Genomic DNA, 18,194 nt, shown 5'->3' on the forward strand with positions numbered 1-18,194 from the left:
TCTAGAGGTATTAGTACTAGGCCATAGCCTCATTACACAAAGTAATAAGACCCTAACTCTGATCGACAGCACCGAGTTTGTAGTTTCCCGGCGATTCAGCAGGGCCCGAGTGGATATGTCAGCCTCCGGACGCTCGACAAGGACCGGAGGCGGCGACGGCGACGGCGACGGTTTGGACTCGGAGAGCATCCTCGACGCCTCAGTCTCTTTTGCACACCGCACAACTACCCGCCTCCCCCGTGACGACAGCGTCGGGACCAACATCTACGACCAGGAGCAAGTTGACTTCCTAGCCCTCATTACCGCCATTGCGGACCTCTACACGCAGGACGATGTGTTGGAAATGCAGTGTCGAGGGGAGGGTGGGCGGAGCAGTGGCATGGCGGTTTCGCGCGGCGCCGTTGGCGAGGTCTCTGCCGTGTACGCCGCTTTCAAAAACAGGCCCAGGACGGCGACCCCAGAGCAAGGGAGACGACGCAGACACATCGTGGTGCTCAAACGAGCCCGCGACAAGATGTTTTTGCCCGATGGGGACCACAGCAACGCGGACATCGCTCGCAGCTTCATTACGGAGATCCGGATCCTGAGCCACAAATCACTCAGGCAGCATGCTCACATCGTGAAGCTGCTTGGTGTGCACTGGGATCATATTGACACGGTAAGGGGATACCGTGCGTGGTAACCGGCCTTGCATAAGATTAATCGCGGCGGTGCATAATTAGGGGTGCCCCGAGCCGCTACTTGTCCTCGAGAAGGCCGAGGCTGACCTGGCCAGCGCTCTCAAGCCGTATGCCATATCTTTTCTTCCCAACACGTACATGTGATAGTTACGGTGGAGAGATGACACTGACCTAATCGCTGTTTGAACAGAGATAATCCTTACTGCCCTCTCTCCTTCGAGGCAAAGCGAGCCATTGCCCTAGGCATCGCTCAGGGGCTATCCGCCCTCCACAGAAGCGGCATTATCCATGGCGATATCAAGCCCGAGAACATCCTTCTTTTCAACAAACCCATTCTTCACGCCAAGATAACCGACTTCAGCCATTCGCTCCTCGATACAGGAGAGACGCGCAAACTGGTCGGCGGTACTGAGAAATACGCCGGCCCTGAGTGGCAGAGATCGGCACCGACCGGTCAGCTGCTAAAGACGGACGTGTATTCGTATGGCCTCGTCTTTAGCGAACTGATGCTAGGACACCGCATCACCGAATTGTTACAGCTGTACCCACCGCCCAACGTCTCTTGGCCGCCGCTGTCTGCGCCAGAGTTATTGCGAAGTCTTAAAGATGAGGACGACATGTGTCGATATCTCTGCAACTTGACATGCTACAGTGTTCACCAAAGGCCCGAGGATCCGACGAGCTCCGATCAAGACATCCAGCTGGTGTTCAGCGTTCTGGAGAGCACTGTGGTGCTACATCCGGAAAAAAGAGACCTGGAGAAGGTCATGAGCATACTCCAAGAAGGCGGTAGCACGTCGGAGGAACACTCGCGCATCGAGCGGATAGAATCGCTCCTTAGCTCCGAAGCTGTAAGCCCCATCTCCCTCACCGAGCTCTGCAATCCAAGACAAGACTAACCCCTCGAATCCCCCAAGATATCCATCCCTTACTCGTCACTGCGATCAATAAGTCACGTTGTCATGGACCAAGTTGTCCGGTCACTTCGATCTGTCTCGCTGTCCCAAACGGACACACGCAGAGGTGCTGCCCTTATGGAGCTCGCCATGTGCCATGCATCGTTCATCGCTTGTTCCACCCGGGAGTCCACCTTGGAGGACTTCTCGCCAGATGCGCAGGCTTCCCAGAGTTTCAACGCACTAGTCTCTGCCGCAACCCTAGGTAATCCTTGGGCCCGAGCGGCTTCGCACAGAATCTCTCTGGCGCTGGGCCAGCAGATGTCGACCGAGCTTTCCGAGATAATGAGAGACTGGCTCTTCACCGAGGCCGCAAATGGGTCCCGCATCGCGCTGGAGTCGCTGTTGGACCTGGATCCTCGGCTGGCTCAGGAGGCTTCCAACAAGTACATCCGCCAGGCGATTCTGGGCAGCGACAACGACCATGCTGCTGACCGGGCCCACAACCCGAGCCACCCCGGGAGCGATAATTATGATTCCCTCCTCCTCCACTTGGCGGCGTCGGCAGGGGACAAGGAAACGTTGGAGGCGGTCTTGCGCTCACGGTCGGAAGGCCGCCTCGGCTCTGCCGTGGTGAACAGGAGAAACAACCACGGCGACACGCCGCTTCTCTGCGCCGCTAGAGCTGGCCGTTCTCACCTCATCACACTCCTTCTCGATCACGGTGCGGACCCAACCATCACCAACTCTCTTGGAGAAACGCCCCTGCATTTCCTTGACAAATTCGATGGTTCTGATATCCCAACTGCGGTCCGTCTCCTGCTTGACGCCGGCGCAGATCCTGGCCACGAAGCTACGGGGTTCTCGGGGAGCGCGTACATCGAGACACGGCCCATCGGACGGAGCTGCCCCCGCCTACGAGCTGTCTTTGCCAATAGCCCGCTGGCGCTTGAAGCTCTTCTGAGCCAAGAGGATGGCGATGGCATAGCACGCACCATGCTCCCATCGGCCGGGACACAAGCGACGCTGCTGGCGTGGGCGCTGCGGCTTCACCACTGGCGGATACTGGAAGTGCTGGAGCGACACCTGCGTGGCAGCGCCCTCTTTCGAGACATGGAGAAAGCCCGCGTCCGGGTTGGGTCGGCGCAGTGCTCGTTTGTGGAGCTCTGCATCATGGGCTGCCAGCCCGCTGGCACATCCCACTCGGGACTAGACATCCCGGAGCCGTTCCTGCGGATGCTGAACCATGGGGCGGATCACAAGCGCGCACTGGAGCGGTCGCTCGAGTTCCTCATGTCGCACGAGCCGCGCTTCTTCGTCACATCGTGCGGAACAGCCAGGAACCCGCTCTTTTATGCCATCCAACAGGGCCACCATGACGCCGCGGCGTTCCTCGCCTCGGTCAACCACGCAGCCTTTGCACCGCGCGCGCTTTTCCGCACGCCGTGTAATCCTTGGGCGAGATGCAGAGAGACTCTGAGCTTGCTTGGTGGGTTGCCTCCCTGGGGGGAAGACGACCTGACCTGGGACGAATACAAGTATCGGCCCACCGACCCCATGCCTCGAAAGGATAGGATTCGGACCAGGCTTGAGCAGGAGCAAGCCTTGACAAGCCAACGGTCCAAGATGGGGAGGCCCGTCTGGTTTGCTCACGCATCGCAGTCTTTCCGAGGCTTCGGCGTGGACGGACCGGTTGGGAATAATCTGGGTCGAGACCCGGATGAGATACCTGACTCCGAGTCCGAAGACGAGGAAGGGCGAGCCGACGGTTGCCCGCACAGTAGCGCTTTGAGAAGTATCCGAGCCGTGTTGGGACAGCGAAGAACCTTGCGGTGGGCGACGGGCTCCAGAGAAGGTCGGCGTTCAGGGGCTGTGGCTGCGTCTAGCACCTCTCTCACGGAAGACGCTGATAGCAGTAACGCATTGTTAGGAGCGGTAGCGGTGGCCGGGGTGGAGGACGAAATCACGGCTATACCAAACTACCGTGGGTTGGAGGGCGAGGTGGATGCCGTGACGACGGCCATCTTGTACGGAAAACGCAAGATCTTTTACGACCTTTTACTTGGAGCGGCAGAGCAGACCATCCGGCAACCAGCGGGCTTTCCATGCTACTACGCTCGCAACGGCGACAACAACATCCAAGCCCATATCCATCGGGTTCAGCAAAACGACTCCCATGCTGAAGGTGATATCAGTTACCGGTTCCCAAAGCAGGCGTCGCGGTTCTCGGTGACGACGAGTGAGCCAAACGATAATTCAGAGGTATTCGACGGAATCCTTCGCTATCCGCTTCTCTATATGACCTTGATAGCGAGGTCCATCCACCGAGACTTGAGCCTCGCGTAAGTCTTTTCCCTCCCAACCAGCTCCCCAAGTTTCTCTGTCTGTCTGTCCGTGCAGCCACCACAGTGCTCGGTGACGAGATGGCTAACTCCTATTCCCACATTACAGGAAACTGCTCCTCGACGTAATGGGCAAGCTCAGCATCGCAGACCCGCACGGCTGGAACTCGACGTCAGAGTTTGAGGACGCGTGCATGGCGGTGGACAACGCCGGTGGCCAGACATGCCCGCTCTACCACGCTTGCTACCTGGGGTGGGACGAGCTGGCCATTCTCTTGATGCAGCGCGGGGCATCGCCGGGCTCCCGGATGTGGTGCCGGGGCGAATATCATATCAGCCTCCCGCGCTCGCTGTCGGTGGTCGCCGGCCTGTTCGTACTCACCCGGAATCACCGCGGCGAGGTCGAGCGCCTCCTGCTCAACGCCGTCGCGGCCGGCGAGCCCTTCGAGCAGATGGTCACGGCCGAGGACATCGAGCTGCTGTGGAAGTACCCACCGGGGAAACCCCAGCGAACAGGGTTGTTCCCCGAGGCTGAGCCGTGGAGGAAGGGGGCGGCGTATTGGGACGAGGACGGTCGGTTGACATATAGCGACCTCTTTGTCAAGCCGCCGAGGGACTACATCGCTCTGTGGGAGGCGATTGCCATCGCCGACTCCATCCAGGAGAGAAAGGTGCGCGAGGACGCCAAGAGCATCGTGGTAGAGGCCGCGCGGCACCGAGATCTCGCCGCGCTGCACGCCCTGATCCGAGACATGAGACTCGACCCCAACCAAAGTGTGGAACAATGGGGAAGTTTGTCCGAGGTTATGTGGATGTTCGAGGTGCGGTTCCTCCACCCTATGACGGCGTTGGAAGCTGTGAGCTGCTCAGAAGCCGTGTCAGACGAGAAATGCTCGGAGCGGGGCCTCGATCTCAAGAAGATAGATGCCGAGATCGCACAGCTGTTGGTCTCAGGAGGCGCAGTGAGGCGGGGGTGGTGGGCACGGAACACGGCCGAGGTGATCGCGAGGCAAAATTGGTACGATTGCGTTGCGGAAAGAAAGAAGGATGTCGAGTTTGAGAATGCGATGGACGAAATGGATGACTGGGACAATGTAGGAGATTGGTACCCACACTGAAGGTGTCCAAGGCAATCTTCTAGTCTAATGACTATAGTATCGCCGCGTTCTGAGTGCCTGTCCTGATTATGTATCCCAATATCCCTCTTACTCCGCTTAACATCCCAAACATTACAACTCCCGGGCCTTCCTCTGGCTCGAGGGCGCACTCCCTGCGGTACTCATCACGCCCGCTCGTCTACAATCCCAATTCACCTCCGGCACATGATTTTGGAATAATAAATTAACCGAACATCAGGTTGTCTACATCACCATTGCCATTGCATCTTGGTACTACCCGGACCGAGGTTGCATCTTCGAACGGTTTGGAAGGGTCCGCCATGGTGAAGGTTACTATGACCAGAGATGCACTTGAGCAACTTCAGCAGCTTGTCAAAGCTGGATTGGAACAGTAAAAAATGACTTGACCAAAGTAACAGAGACTATCAAGGAAGCGGTATGTTGGCGGGACCCCTGGTCTAGTCGTTCTGCACAAGTTCAGGCTATAGGGGTCAGGGGCCAGGGGGGAGGCGATCGATTTCGGCTTAAGACCGAAGCTGTTGATTTCAGACCATGCAAGAATCGTACCCAACTTTTCAGTAAAGATAACCGCCGTGGTGAAACCCAACCCATCTCCTTGATCGGTCTGGGCGTGTAGAATCTGCTTCGATTGCAGCCACCGGGCCGTAACGGGATGGAGGGGGGTCGGAATCAGGGTGTGACAAGGGAGGCCCACACCACTATCACATCGGCGCGATGATCGCGGCGCAGCAGCGCTTAATTGCCGGCCGATGCGACGTTGCTTCAACTTGCTTGTCTCTCATCGGTGCGTAAATATCATCATGCATCCATTATTTGTACCTCCAAGGCTCCAACTCGTTCCTTGCTGGTTATGGGAATTCTTGGAGTTAACGATGACCTCGGATGGAAACCAACAAACAAACGAATGTTTGTTAACTTGAAACGCGCCTTCCAATGCCGCCTGAATTAATTCCGGAGTATGCTTTTAAAGAACGCCACAGCGCGTTCCAATCCCCCGCGCAACTCGGCGATCGTCAAACCTCCTAATTACCACTTCTCACGATGAGGCGACCTTCCCTTCTCGTTTTGCCCACGGCATGCCTACTACTCGTGGCCATTACTCTCTACATTCGCCGTGATCGGTTCACCGGGACTCACTTTTTACCAACCGACCGTTTACAGCCACATGTGGGAGGCAAACATTCATCGTCAGAAACTGGGGGGTTGCCCACCGCGACGGGTTCAGCGCAGCGTGAGTCACGGCATTACATCGTTACGAGCATGATCTAACCTTGGGTCCTTGGCCAGCAGTTGCCCTACCGTTGGAAACCACGGCGTCATATGTAAAGTCTATTATGAACATAGACAGCACCGCTCTCCCTCGCCTGGAATGCCCCAAGTTTGAGCTCTCTCGATATCAGCAGCTGCAAGTCCATGTCACCGACAGCGACGCCCCCGATGCCACCATTCAGTATTTTTTCGCCCTAAACCTCCGCCAATGCGTCAAACTTCTCCCGCGGCTCATCGGCAGCGTAGTCGAAGCCATGCGGTTCCTAGGCCCCAAACACTGCGCCCTCTCCATCGTCGAGGGCAACTCAAACGATGGCACGGGCGAGGTCCTGGCCGCACTGCGCCCGGAGCTCGAAGCCCTCGGCGTAACCTACTACTTCAGCACGACAACCATCAACCCCAAAAAAGGTGACCGCATCACCGCCCTCGCCCAACTCCGCAACCTCGCCATCCAACCCCTCCTTGACGCCACCGACCCCAGTGGCAGCAGCAGCAGCAACCCCAACCACCGACAACCCCGCCACCACCACCATAATCTTCCTCAACGACGTTGCCATCTGCCCCGACGACATCCTCGAACTGACCCTCCAACACACCACTCTCAACGCCGACATGGTGTGCGCCATGGACTGGACCTACGTCGGGCGCGACCCGACCTTCTACGACGTGTGGATCGCCCGGTCCCTCGCGGCGGGGGACTCCTTCTTCGAGATCCCGCCCGACGGCAACTGGGACTCCGCGTGGAACCTGTTCTGGAACGATCCCGTGGCGCGGGCGCGCTTCGCGGCGAGGCAGCCGTTTCAGGTGTTTTCGTGCTGGAATGGGGCGGTGGTGTTTCGGGCGGCGCCGGTGGTGGAGGGGGGGGTGAGGTTTAGGAGGGCGCGGAAGGGGGAGTGTCATCAGGGGGAGCCGGAGCTGTTTTGTAAGGATTTGTGGTTTGGGGGGTGGGGAAGGATTGCGGTGGTGCCGGTGGTGAATTTGGAGTATTCTGATGAGGGGGGGGGGAAGATCAAGGAGGCGAAGGGGTATGCGTCGAAGTGGGTGGGTGCGCCGGAGTGGAGGGATGAGGGGATTGAGTGGCAGGCGCAGCCGCCGGAGAAGGTCAAGTGCATGGCGAAGTATGATGCTCAGTTCTTTGAGGCTTGGAATAAGACGCAGCCAGGGACTTGAGCGGGTGGTCGAAGAAGCTATTTGGTGGTGTGTTGGGATAGGGTAAACAACACGTACGGTCAAGAAGCGAGCCGCGTCGGGGGACGGCGGAGAATGGGATCATGGGAAGCAGCTGTGCTATCGACACACGCCGTTATGAATCCGATCCAGGACCGAGCAAGGGATGGGTTGACTCAGTTCATTTCTGCCCCGTCGCTTGAGAACCGCCATGTTACCCCGAGGGCAGTCGGCAAAACAAGGCTTGATGGGATGTCCTTGTTGAAGTGGCGAAGAACTGGCCCTCGCGGGCAGCGAGATATTAGATTGAGACAACAAAAGGGGCGAGTTGAACCCTCTACTGATGAGAAAATGGGCTGCATTGAGGATTTCACAAAGGCCACGAGAGGGAGTAATGAATTACAACATGGTGATTGGCAATGCAGTGCTGTGGTCCAAGGGACTTGGACAATGGAATCACTGCTTACCGCCGCTAGGTATGACCCGGAGTGGAGTTTAGAAGTTAACTGAACCACTTCGCTTTCCACTTACTGCGACGGCGATTCATCAATGAGTAGATAGATGGAGATTAAATTTGTGCCCTGACTTATTCCTGTGCCCCTTCTCCCTCCCCCCGTTCCATGGCGATTTTGTCTAGGGAATTACATGACGGCACCGACACTCGGCTCTAAGCTTCAACCCAAGTAGTGCCTCGGGCAAAACAACCACCCCAAACGCCAGCCGGAGACATTAAGGTCAGCCCAAGGTGCATCCCCGAACGATGTGCCGGAGCCCAACTTGACCACAGCCAGAGTTAACACACAGCCCTCCGAGCAAGCCAAGCCTGCAACCGCCAACACCTCCCCAAACTCGACCCCCAAATTTGCCCCAGATCCGAACCAGATGCCGTTGCCGACGTCGTCAGCGCCAACCTCCCAACCACCAACAAACACGCAGAAGCTCTCCACGCAGGCACGCGCCCACAACCCATCATAGGCGACACTGATCTCCCTCTCATCACCCTACCCTCACCACCATCACCATCCCCTTCCTCAACCCCACTGTCCCCACCACTAACCCAGAATAGCCCCCCTTGAACCCTCTTCTCTTCTTCCGCAACACCCCCAGCCCGCCCCTTAAGGCTCTAATCCATCGCCCGCTTGCTTCTCCTCCACCCCCCCTTCCAACGCGCCCATATCCACAGCGATTTCGACCTGCGCTTCCGGGGCGGGAAATACACCGCCTTAGTCTGGAATCCCTACTCCAAAAAAAAACGTCGTTCGGGGTAAGCTGTGGAGGGTTGTGGTGATGTAGATAGGGTTGAGGGGACGTTGGGGCCGTTGAGGGTTGGGGGAGGGGGTCAAGCTGTTGGGGGTGAGGGATCGAGGACGGAGATGTTGGGGTTGGGGTGAAGGCGGTGCTGTTGGAGTGGGCGGGGGAGGGTGGAAAATTGAGTGATGGGGCCATTGGATTTGGGTGCGTGAAAGGGCAGGTTCATGGGACCGTTTGCTTGGTTGAAGTTAATGGCATTAGGTATTAGATTACCGCCGAAATTTTGAACTTATGTACATGAATATCTGCCGATAGCCGCCTATGCAAATCGCTCCGCCCCTTGTTTTGTTTCTGCTGCGAGTGTTGGCGCCGGTTGCGCAGGTAGTTCGTTGGGTGGCGGGTGCATAAACATGTGGTTCGGCAGCGGTTGCCCTTGCATCGACGGGGTGGAGACGGCCCCGAGGTTTTGGTATGGCCCCGGCACCTGGACGGCCCCGGGGCCGTAGATGGGTTGCATGACATAAACCGTTCGCGGCATGCGGTTCCGGGTGTTGGTTTCGTAGCAGGCGATGACGAAAAGCGCAAAGTGGATGAGCCTGACGAACACATATTAGACATGATCAGCAACCCATGTTTGACCAGACTCACGTTGTCACAACGCCAAACACGATCATGGCCCGTCCCTTGCCTTGAATCTCCGTCTCCAGCGCCCGGTCCTCGGCCGTGACCTTGGACTCATCGTACTGATATCGGTCGTTGTCGTAGCCGCTATAATCCTGGATCATGTAGCGGGGCCTCGAGATCACTCCGAAGCTAGACAGCATAAGGTCGACAATAGCCCAACCAAGCCAGGCGAGGAGGTCGATGGCCACGATGGCGCCAGGGTGGATTCCACGGTTTCCGCCGCGTTTCAAGATGCATGCGGCTTCGGCGACGTCCCAAACAAAAGTGACAATAATCTGGCGGCGGGTATATGGTCAGCTGGTTGCGCTCGTGAAAAAACTTCATGAGTGCGGGTAGCACGAGGGGTGCAACTCACGGCAGGTGCCAAAACCACCATCAACAGAGCTCCAGCCTCAATTCGCGGGTTTGCTGCCAGTGACCCGCTGAGACCAGCGAGAATGATGACGCACAGGACGGATCCCGCTCGGAGACCCAGCTTCGTCTTCCACATCCCCGGCGGGGAGACATACTTTGGCGGTAGGTTCTCCATTTGCGCGGTTGAAGATGGAGGATTGGGACACTTCAAAAGTTCAGAGGTTCAAAATCGCGAAATGCGGGCGCTTCTTTCCAGAAATAAACCCCATGATGGAAGTGGCGGAGCGCCTTCTCCTGGCGCCTGCCTGTTTTCAGCGTAGTGCGATGTTACAAAAAGCTTGGTTGCAATCAAACACGAGCCCGGCGGCGAATGGGACCGCCGAAAGCTGAAAGATTTCTCCAGCAGGGAACTTGTGCCTGAGATTGGGGTCCATTCAGGGGCCAGGCAGGTGGAGCTAAAAGAACAGGGCCCGCCAAGACACCATCCAGGCGCGCCAAAAAGTTCCAGGCGCGCCCAGCCTTGTGGGGCCCAGCGTATTTTGCAGGTTGCCAAGAGAAATGGATAATGATCGGGTATAATTCCTCGGCAACAACCTCAGTCATGGCCTCGGGTATCTCCGGCGTATTTCGTACACAAATGGGAGCCACAACTGAGCGACAACGGCAAACCCGAGCAACGCGGTCAAGTGGTTGGTTGACACTTGGGCCTACAAGAGAGGCATTTGGCAATTTTAAGGACTCAAATATTGTGCATAACAGGGTCAAATGGTATGTGTGGAGAAAGAGCCAACCGCAGGCAGCAAAACATGCCTTTTTAGGAGAAGAAATGTTTAGAGGTCAACGAGGAAAATAGACAGAGACCTTGGCTTGAAAATAATGGCCAGTGATAAACCAAGGGGAGCACTGAGATGCTCCAAAGTATCTCAACAATACTAAACATCCAGTCCATCCAGCCATCAATGCATCTAAGAATAACTCGAATTGCAAACACCAGAGGCACAACCGCATAAGCTTGATTAAAACATCCTCACTTACCTACTTTGGCTCAAGTCATTACCACCATTGTGGGGTAAGGATAGTTAATGCTAATGGTAAAGGCAATAGTTAAAGACAGTAGTAAAAAGATAGCTGGTCATTCCCATGAGGTCGGCCGATTCCGCCGTTAGTTACAAAGCAGATTAACAGACAAAGTTGATTCCAGTGTGAATCAACAGACCATGAAATTATGGGTGATGGTAGCTCTTTGGTTCGCTCCCAGGAGCTTTAGCCACTAAAGCTTCGCAGGAGCTGTCATGGAACATGTGCCGGCCTCCATCGACCAGAACGAAATCGAGAGCTGCAGCTCTTGAGAAAGGGGAACTGAAACAGCTTTAAAGGCTCAGATTGCAAGATATGTTTACACTTAGCGACTGATTTCCTCCATGCCCCCTCCATACTCCCCACGAAGCTTGTCATCTCCAGTATTGGTGCCCTAAGTAATTTGAATGCAGTGTGGGTCTGTGTTCTTTGATCAGTGCTCCTATATGTTGGTGTCAACTAAGATCTTATTGATTGGCAGCACTTTAACGACGGGCCCTTTGGCTTCTTGATTCACTGTCTCCTTGTTATCAATCGTCCTAGGAGGGATGTCAAGGTTCGTGATCAATTCTTCCATGTTGGTGATGGCCATGTTGGGGACGGGTGATTTTGTGAGTTTGGTGTGATCAGCCTTGTCCAGACCTGACAAAGGACTCTAGTCATGGACCCAGTGTTGAAAGGAGCAAACCTGAGAGTAGCTATTCTAAACCCCTGGTGACTTCTCTCAAAATCATTATCATCGATGTTCTTGGTACCCCCTCAGGCCTGGGATGGTCGAAGGATCCCATCTGACCAAAGCAGCTGACCACACCTTCTTTGAGTGAGTAGGGGCTGCCATCCGATGTGACTGCTTTGCATGGGCTGGTGGTTCGTCTTAACCAACTGCTCCGTTGCTGTTCCCCGCTGTTGTTGTCTCTCTGGCCCTGCCCCCCTTCCCCCCCTGTAGCTGGCCTTGTGTCTGGCCTTTTTCCACTGAGTTCGCTGGACCCCTCTTGCCCCCGAGGAGCTCCTATAACACTCGTCGACATTATATTCCCGTCGTCGCCATCCGTCCGTCGTCGCCATCCGTCGTCCGTCCGAACCTGAATGCAACATCTGTGAAAATGATTCCCCTTCCCTTGACCCTGTGAGCACAGCGCCGAGACCTGCAAGCAACCTTCAATGCAGCACAATAAGAGGGCTCTGTCGAGGAACAAGCCGTGACTGGTGCACCTTGTGCGAGGATTATCAACTAAATCTGGCGGCGAATGAGGCGCCACGATCCATCTGACTTTGCACTTCTGGATTTTCCTTGCCCCTCGATAAGAGCTCTATATTTTGCTGCCCTCCTCCCTCCTCTCTTCCTCTTCTTCTTTCTTCCAACTCTCTCACAACCATCTCGCCACCACCCACCTGCCCTCTCTGCCTTCGTTCTCTCTTTCTCGCTCGCCTGGTCAGCATAATCGACCAAAAGACTACCGCCATGGCGCCCACCACGCTGGGCAATTCCGCCGCGGGCGGACACGACGACTCTCCCTTCGCCAAGGGTTACCAGGCGGGGTTCCGGCTCGGCTGGAACCAAGGCTTCCAACGGGGGAAGCAGGAGGGCCGCCGCGAGGCGGCGCCTCAGACCAGGTCGCGCGAGGGCGACGATGCTGCCGAGGGCGGCGAGGAGGCCCGGGGTCGGCGTAAGTTTTTGCTTTATTGTACTCTACTCCCAGCTCTTGCGCCATCCTGCTTGGTCGCTTGAGCCCTCTGCGGTTGCCGAGTTGGCCAGTCTGGCGTGCTTTCGGTTTCTGCTGCCTGTTGCGAATCGGCGCGGCCCGCGAAATGAACACCCGGCTAACGAGAGTCTCTCCAGACCCCCGGCAACACGACCAGGGCGTCTGCCTGTTGAGCGACGCCCCGTTGTCCGAGGCCTCCTCCGACGCCTCCTCCATCCGGGAAGAGGACGTCTTCCACGACGCCAAGTCCGTCGTCTCTGCCCCCGGCTCCGAGGAGTCGGACCTCATCGACCTGTACTTCGACGCGCAGGCGGAGATCACCACCGCTGCCTCCGATCCCGGCGAGAAGGACAAGACCGAGCTGCCCGCCAGCAGCACCTCCCAGGCCCCCGTGCCCCGCGGCCATGTGTTGTCCTCTTCGGAGGACTTGTTCGACCTGCTCTCCGAGGCAGGTGAGGGGATCCCGGCCTTGTCCCCCGGCGGTAACCACCATGACAACGGCGTTGTCAACCTTGCTGTTGTGGCCGCCGCCCTTCCCGCCTCATCGTCCGCTGTCGACCTCAAGGCCTCCACCACGGAGGAGACGACCGCCGCCCTTGCTCCCATCCCCGGCGCAGGTCACAACAGCAACGAGGCCCACGTCCTCGTCAACATTGCGGACGACAGCCTAGCTCCTGCGCCCCCCAACCCGCTCACTTCATTGCCCGCTGCCGCCCCCAAGCTCTCCACCACGGAGAGGTCGACCGTCGCCCCCAAGCCTTCCATCACGGAGAAGGCGATCGCCGCCCTTGCCCCCACCCCGGGTGCAGCCCACAACAACGAGGCCCATGCCCCCGTGAATACTATGGACGACGACGATGTTATAAACCTCGCTGCTGTGGCCTCCGCCTCTCCCATTTCATCGCCCGCTGCCGGCCATATGCTCTCCGCCACGGAGAGAACGACCGTCGCCGCCCCTCCTCCCATCCGGGGCGCAGCTCATAGCAAGAACGAGGCCCACGTCCTCGTCAACATCACGGACGACAACCTCGACACCACCAAGGGCAGCGAGGACACCGACACCACCACCACCAACCTCGACATCATCCAGGCCAACGAGGACACCGACATCACCACCACCAACAACGAGGACGCCGACACCCTCACCACCAACCAAGACGACGCCACCACTCTCCCAACCCCCGTGTGGCCGTGGAACCCCCGCCCCCACAACACCCTCCCCCTCCCTCTCACAACCGACAACACCCTCCACAACATCCCCCTCCCCCCCACCATCACGCCCCACCCCCCCTCCGCCCAAACCATGTCCCACCTCCCCCCCCAGCGCACCCGCCCGCCCTACCCCACGCTGGCCGACCCGGCCCGCGACGCCGCCGCCCTCCGCGCCCAGGGCCGCACCGTCGCCCCCTCCCCCTGGCGCGTGCTCATCGGCCCGCTGAGCGAGACGGCGCGCTCGGCGTGGAAGGCTGATGCGGGGAGGAAGTATTTGCGGGGGAAGTTGAGGCGGGGGGTTGTGGCTTCGGGTGGTGGTGGTGGTTTTGGTGGGTTTGGTGGTGGTCGCGGCAGCAGTAGCCGTGGTGGTGGTTTTGGTGGTGGTTTTGGCGGTGGTCGTGGTGGCTGCGGCCAGGGCGGTTCTCCCTGGGAGGGGGAGGACGCCCTCCAATACTTTGATAGCACCGGCGGGCTGATGTTTTCCGAGCTGGTGCTCGGCGAGGGCGAGGTCTGGTACGTCCTCGCGACGTTCGACGCGCAGGACAAGGCCCGCGACGCGGTCGCGACCTTTGCCGGCTATGCGTGGTAAGTTTCATTGTTAATTTCGCCGCCTATATGGTTGGCGGTGTTTTGTTCGGGATGGCGAAGCTAACGACGGTGTGTGCGCAGCGGCGGCTCGATCATGTGGGCCTGGGCGTACCAGGAGGCGCTGTGATCTTCGGATCACAGCATGGATTGGGAGGAATGGCAATCGTGGATCACATCCGATTGCAGGTTATCAGAGGGACGGTTGGAGAAAGGGGAGTTTTCTCCCGACATTGGTCCCAGGCTACATACAGAGAACCTGAATTAAGGTTCAACCAAATGTGAGCTGGGAATTTGCGTCACCATTACCTCGACTCTTCATCAACAGGTGTCCTTCGCGTGCCTTGACGGTTCCATGTCCATGCCAGATTACACGCGCACTCAACATTTGTTCCCACACGTTTCCTTCCCACTTTCTTCCTTTGCGATCACCCCCGTCCGCCTCAAATGCTCCATGTTGCTGTCCGCCTCCCCTCATGGATACCTTGCCATGCAACACCATGCAAGCTCTTCAAAACACCTTCATCTTCCAAAGTCTGCAGGGCGTCCCGTGTCCACGCCTGGCACTTATACAGTTTCTCTCGGGGGAACAGCCGTCTCGGCCCGTCAAATTGTTTCTTTGGCGCGGGCAAGGCAGCGCAGATGCGGTCGATGCAGTTGAAATCGTCGTACTCAACCGTTCCAAGCAGTGTTTTTCCGAGAAAGGAGTCTTCGTCCCGGGTATCACGAAACTCGTACATCATGCCTTGGGCAACGCTTCCCTTGACCTGGTACAGGAAGGTCTGCAGGCCGGTATTGGGCGCGGCAGACTGGAGCGCCGCGTGTTCAACGAGGATGGCGTGGTGGTCTCCCTTGCCTCCCCCGAGTGACTCGGCGAGGAAGACGTTGTATGACGCCATGGTGTGGCTGCTTTGCCTGAGCTGGAATGAAGTGTCAGCTAGTTCCTTGAAAGTGAACAAGTCCGATGGGCGGGTTGCCGTTATTTGCAAGGCGATATTTGAAGAGTGTTGCTGCAGTACATGGCGAGAGGCACTGGAGCAGAGGAAGGGGAAGTGAATGTAACATGTGAAGATGGATAACTCTGCTGCCTGCTTGGCTGAGGTTAGGGCCGGCACTCTTCAAAGCCTGATCAGTTAAATGCTCAGTGTTTGCATTCCCACTCCGCGTTATCCTCTCACAAACTGCGCTTGGGTGAACACAAAGCACCTGTGGGGTTGACATTATTATACCGTGGGGAAGAACAAGTGAGAACAGTTCTTAGTCACATCCATGTGATCGAAATGTCCAACTCTCAATTTCCGTCCCGAGTGATTCACTGTCAACAGGAAGTCGTCGCAAGTTGACTCCGAGTCCTGGGTGCCGAGGCTGGGATCCTAATTAACACGGCAAGTTGTTACACATCACCTTCCATTCGGCCCTTTGCCCCTCCACCCTTTCGCCCATCAGGTTCTATAACCCCACATCCACCTGGTCTCATTTTCTGTCTCATTATATCTCCATTCACGTCTCTGAAGCTGACCTCCTTAATCTCGAACCTCCACCTTCGAGCTTGAAGTCAAAGGGCACTGGCTAACATCCCATCAGCCACATCAACGCGACGAGGAGGTACGCCAAAGAGTTGCGGCCGCCGGACAGGAATATGTTAAACCTTGGGTAATAATTGATTGCACGTCAATTGCCCGACTTGACGCTTAATCATACGAGAACTATGCGCTGCCAAATAATAACTTACACTCACTGCCCGGTCATGGACTGTATCCAACTCCAGCGGTTTATCCATCCCCTTGAGCAGCATGTTTGATCGCAACAATGTCCATCATTCTCCCCTTTTGTGGTGAAGGGAAGCCGCCCATCCTATGCTCAATATTGGCCTGTTCGCCCGTGGCGCAGATATGGTTTCCTAGCGGGGAATGGGCGTCGTCTGGCCTTGAGTGTCACGGCGAAGGGGGGAGACGCGGTGCAGGGTAGGCGGGTTGGCAGGTGGGAAGCTGCTGCCGCAGGCCGGAGCGTGAGCTTATGTGTGCATCTACCACAATGCGCTGCTGTTGTACGCTCTTGTATATGGGTCAAAACCTGCCCAACAACCTCACCTAGTTGGATGGTGAGAGTTTCGGTGGGAGTCTTTATTCGTCATGCTCAGGTTATTCCTTGGATGCTGGATGGATGAGTGGAATTGGACCGAGGTGCCGCCGGACGGTGAACGAGAATTGAGATCTCCGTTGTACACGCTGTCGATAGGGGGCGAGCAGGTAGCCAAGTGGTGGGTTTGGGGTGAAGGAACAACAAGCCAGACTTTGTGAGTATGGGTCCGATCGCGACTGGTGCGGCGTGGCTGTGGCTCGACAATGGTGCTGGTTTCGCGGTCAGGTCTAAAATCAATGGTCAGCGGGCAATTCATACTGTTGTTGGATACATATAATTACCGGTCAACAGTCAGTCTGCCAGATGCACAGTGTCGTCCTCCCATTGCTCTATCCCCTTCTGGCCATGGACCAACCTCTCCATATTCATCCTGACGCTGAGTCGGACGTACGGTGTCATCTCCTTATCCTTGTTGACGAACCCTCCCCCGGGCGCCATGATATCCGAGGCGGCCCCTTTCCCGTAGTGGTGGCTAAACAACGGCGGCTGCACCGTTACGCAGATCGGAGCCCTCCTCTTTTCGTCGTCTCCATCGTCGCCGGTCGTGTCCGAGCTGAGAGGGCTGTACATATCGTCACACCAATCCCGCAACATGAGGTCCCATCCCATTGTCAGGGTTTGGAGCCCAAACTGCCACAGTAACTTCCTTGCTCCCTGTTGACTAACCGCATATGCCTGTGTGCATACCGTCCCGCGTGACGGGTGTACGACCCTCGTATGTGGGGGATATTCCTCTGCGAGAGCGTCTTGCAGGGCGAAGGGGTGCGGTTTGAGATAGTTCGGGGACGGAACAGTCATGTCGTCTGGGATCGTCACCCTCAGGGATGTCGCGCCCGGGAAGTCGGCCCCGCAGTGACCGAGCCACAAGACATCCCAATCGTCGCCGTAAGGCGTAAGGCGGGGGCGAGTTCCCAACGGCAGCTGTGCGATTGGGAGCTCTGGGTCGGCGTGAGTGCTGTACTGCTCTGCGAGAGACTGCCCATTTGACGGCTGTGTGAAAGCCCTCGACGCTTGCGCGAAGACCTGCATTTGTCTCTTCAAGCGCAAATCCCAATCGGCATCGTCCTCGAGAATGAGGGCACTAGTCACGTTCTCGTGGACAATCCTGCGCCGCAGTTAGATAACAACTGGACGAAAATCGAGAACTTCCGAGCCCACCTCTGTAAAACGTCCATGTGCGCCCTCCACGACCCTTTGTTTCCCGTGGTAAACCCCCCATTGCCCTGGCGACTGGTTGGGTCCCCCGGTAGCGTCTTGTCGAGCACGTCCTTTCCCAAAACCCCGTCAACCCAAGTGATGTCGAGCGCGGACAAGGCGCCGGCCAGCGCCAAGGCGTCGCGGCGATCGGTTCGCGAAGGGAGGTTGATGGCGAAAATGTGCTGAAACTAAAAGTGCTGCCATTTAGTATATCGTTTTTAGACGGCCTCATTGCTTATGGCGAGGGCAACTTACCCCGAGAGTGCTGTTGAGAATCTCCGGGGCCGGTTTGTTTATCGCTATTATCGGCCACTGTGGCGTGCGGAACCACAGGAAGAGGGTGACGCCCACGGCAAGTGAGGCGGCCAGGATCCGGTGTCGGGAAAACATTTCGATTTCCACCCCAGTCGGAGGTTGGAATGGAGAGCGGGGTGCAAGGTGTGCAGAGGCACGGGAGGAAGCCACGACGAGGAGGCAGATGCACCTTCCCGAACAT

The 18,194-nt window shown here is 57.1% G+C and overlaps 6 protein-coding genes across 6 annotated transcripts; 4 read left to right on the forward strand and 2 right to left on the reverse strand.

The window, feature by feature from the left end:
- Positions 1–4: 4 nt before the first annotated feature.
- On the forward strand, positions 5–5,105 carry F5144DRAFT_391678 (uncharacterized protein). Its single transcript, XM_066784720.1, has 5 exons — positions 5–658; positions 723–787; positions 871–1,531; positions 1,598–3,918; positions 4,028–5,105. Exons 1-5 carry the CDS (start codon positions 116–118, stop codon positions 5,034–5,036), a joined length of 4,599 nt encoding a protein of 1,532 aa, XP_066638954.1. The 5' UTR covers positions 5–115; the 3' UTR covers positions 5,037–5,105.
- Positions 5,106–6,098: 993 nt separating this feature from the next.
- F5144DRAFT_596417 (cryptococcal mannosyltransferase 1-domain-containing protein) lies at positions 6,099–7,496 on the forward strand (the record flags this gene model as incomplete). The annotated part of the gene is made up of 3 exons (XM_066790793.1): positions 6,099–6,288; positions 6,402–6,691; positions 6,735–7,496. 3 exons carry the CDS (start codon positions 6,099–6,101, stop codon positions 7,494–7,496), a joined length of 1,242 nt encoding a protein of 413 aa, XP_066638955.1.
- Positions 7,497–9,388: 1,892 nt separating this feature from the next.
- Positions 9,389–9,957, reverse strand: F5144DRAFT_596418 (uncharacterized protein; the record flags this gene model as incomplete). The annotated part of the gene is made up of 2 exons (XM_066790794.1): positions 9,389–9,703; positions 9,784–9,957. The coding sequence occupies 2 exons, from the start codon at positions 9,955–9,957 to the stop codon at positions 9,389–9,391; spliced, it is 489 nt and encodes a 162-aa protein (XP_066638956.1).
- Positions 9,958–12,321: 2,364 nt separating this feature from the next.
- F5144DRAFT_499612 (uncharacterized protein) lies at positions 12,322–12,588 on the forward strand (the record flags this gene model as incomplete). Its single annotated transcript, XM_066786335.1, has 1 exon — positions 12,322–12,588. The coding sequence occupies one exon, from the start codon at positions 12,322–12,324 to the stop codon at positions 12,586–12,588; it is 267 nt and encodes an 88-aa protein (XP_066638957.1).
- Positions 12,589–14,859: 2,271 nt separating this feature from the next.
- On the forward strand, positions 14,860–15,228 carry F5144DRAFT_596419 (uncharacterized protein; the record flags this gene model as incomplete). The annotated part of the gene is made up of 2 exons (XM_066790795.1): positions 14,860–15,093; positions 15,148–15,228. The coding sequence occupies 2 exons, from the start codon at positions 14,860–14,862 to the stop codon at positions 15,226–15,228; spliced, it is 315 nt and encodes a 104-aa protein (XP_066638958.1).
- Positions 15,229–16,698: 1,470 nt separating this feature from the next.
- F5144DRAFT_391727 (uncharacterized protein) lies at positions 16,699–18,192 on the reverse strand. Its single transcript, XM_066784721.1, has 4 exons — positions 17,954–18,192; positions 17,660–17,886; positions 16,783–17,606; positions 16,699–16,728 (listed from the first exon to the last, which is right to left on the reverse strand). The coding sequence occupies exons 1-3, from the start codon at positions 18,086–18,088 to the stop codon at positions 16,793–16,795; spliced, it is 1,176 nt and encodes a 391-aa protein (XP_066638959.1). The 5' UTR covers positions 18,089–18,192; the 3' UTR covers positions 16,699–16,728; positions 16,783–16,792.
- Positions 18,193–18,194: the final 2 nt, after the last annotated feature.

Source organism: Chaetomium tenue (assembly GCF_020726465.1).
Source record: "Chaetomium tenue strain MPI-SDFR-AT-0079 chromosome Unknown F5144scaffold_7, whole genome shotgun sequence".
Taxonomy (NCBI): Eukaryota; Fungi; Ascomycota; class Sordariomycetes; order Sordariales; family Chaetomiaceae; genus Chaetomium; species Chaetomium tenue.

What these genes read in the sequence shown, in the direction of transcription:
- F5144DRAFT_391678 (XM_066784720.1), top strand. Translation starts at nt 116, where the DNA reads ATGTCAGCCTCCGGACGCTCGACAAGGACCGGAGGCGGCGACGGCGAC. An exon ending in ACTGGGATCATATTGACACG is followed by an intron (nt 659 to 722) that starts GTAAGGGGATAC and finishes GTGCATAATTAG; the next exon opens with GGGTGCCCCGAGCCGCTACT. An exon ending in CGCTCCTTAGCTCCGAAGCT is followed by an intron (nt 1,532 to 1,597) that starts GTAAGCCCCATC and finishes GAATCCCCCAAG; the next exon opens with ATATCCATCCCTTACTCGTC.
- F5144DRAFT_391727 (XM_066784721.1), bottom strand. Translation starts at nt 18,088, where the DNA reads ATGTTTTCCCGACACCGGATCCTGGCCGCCTCACTTGCCGTGGGCGTC. An exon ending in TTCTCAACAGCACTCTCGGG is followed by an intron (nt 17,887 to 17,953) that starts GTAAGTTGCCCT and finishes CAGCACTTTTAG; the next exon opens with TTTCAGCACATTTTCGCCAT. An exon ending in CACATGGACGTTTTACAGAG is followed by an intron (nt 17,607 to 17,659) that starts GTGGGCTCGGAA and finishes ACTGCGGCGCAG; the next exon opens with GATTGTCCACGAGAACGTGA.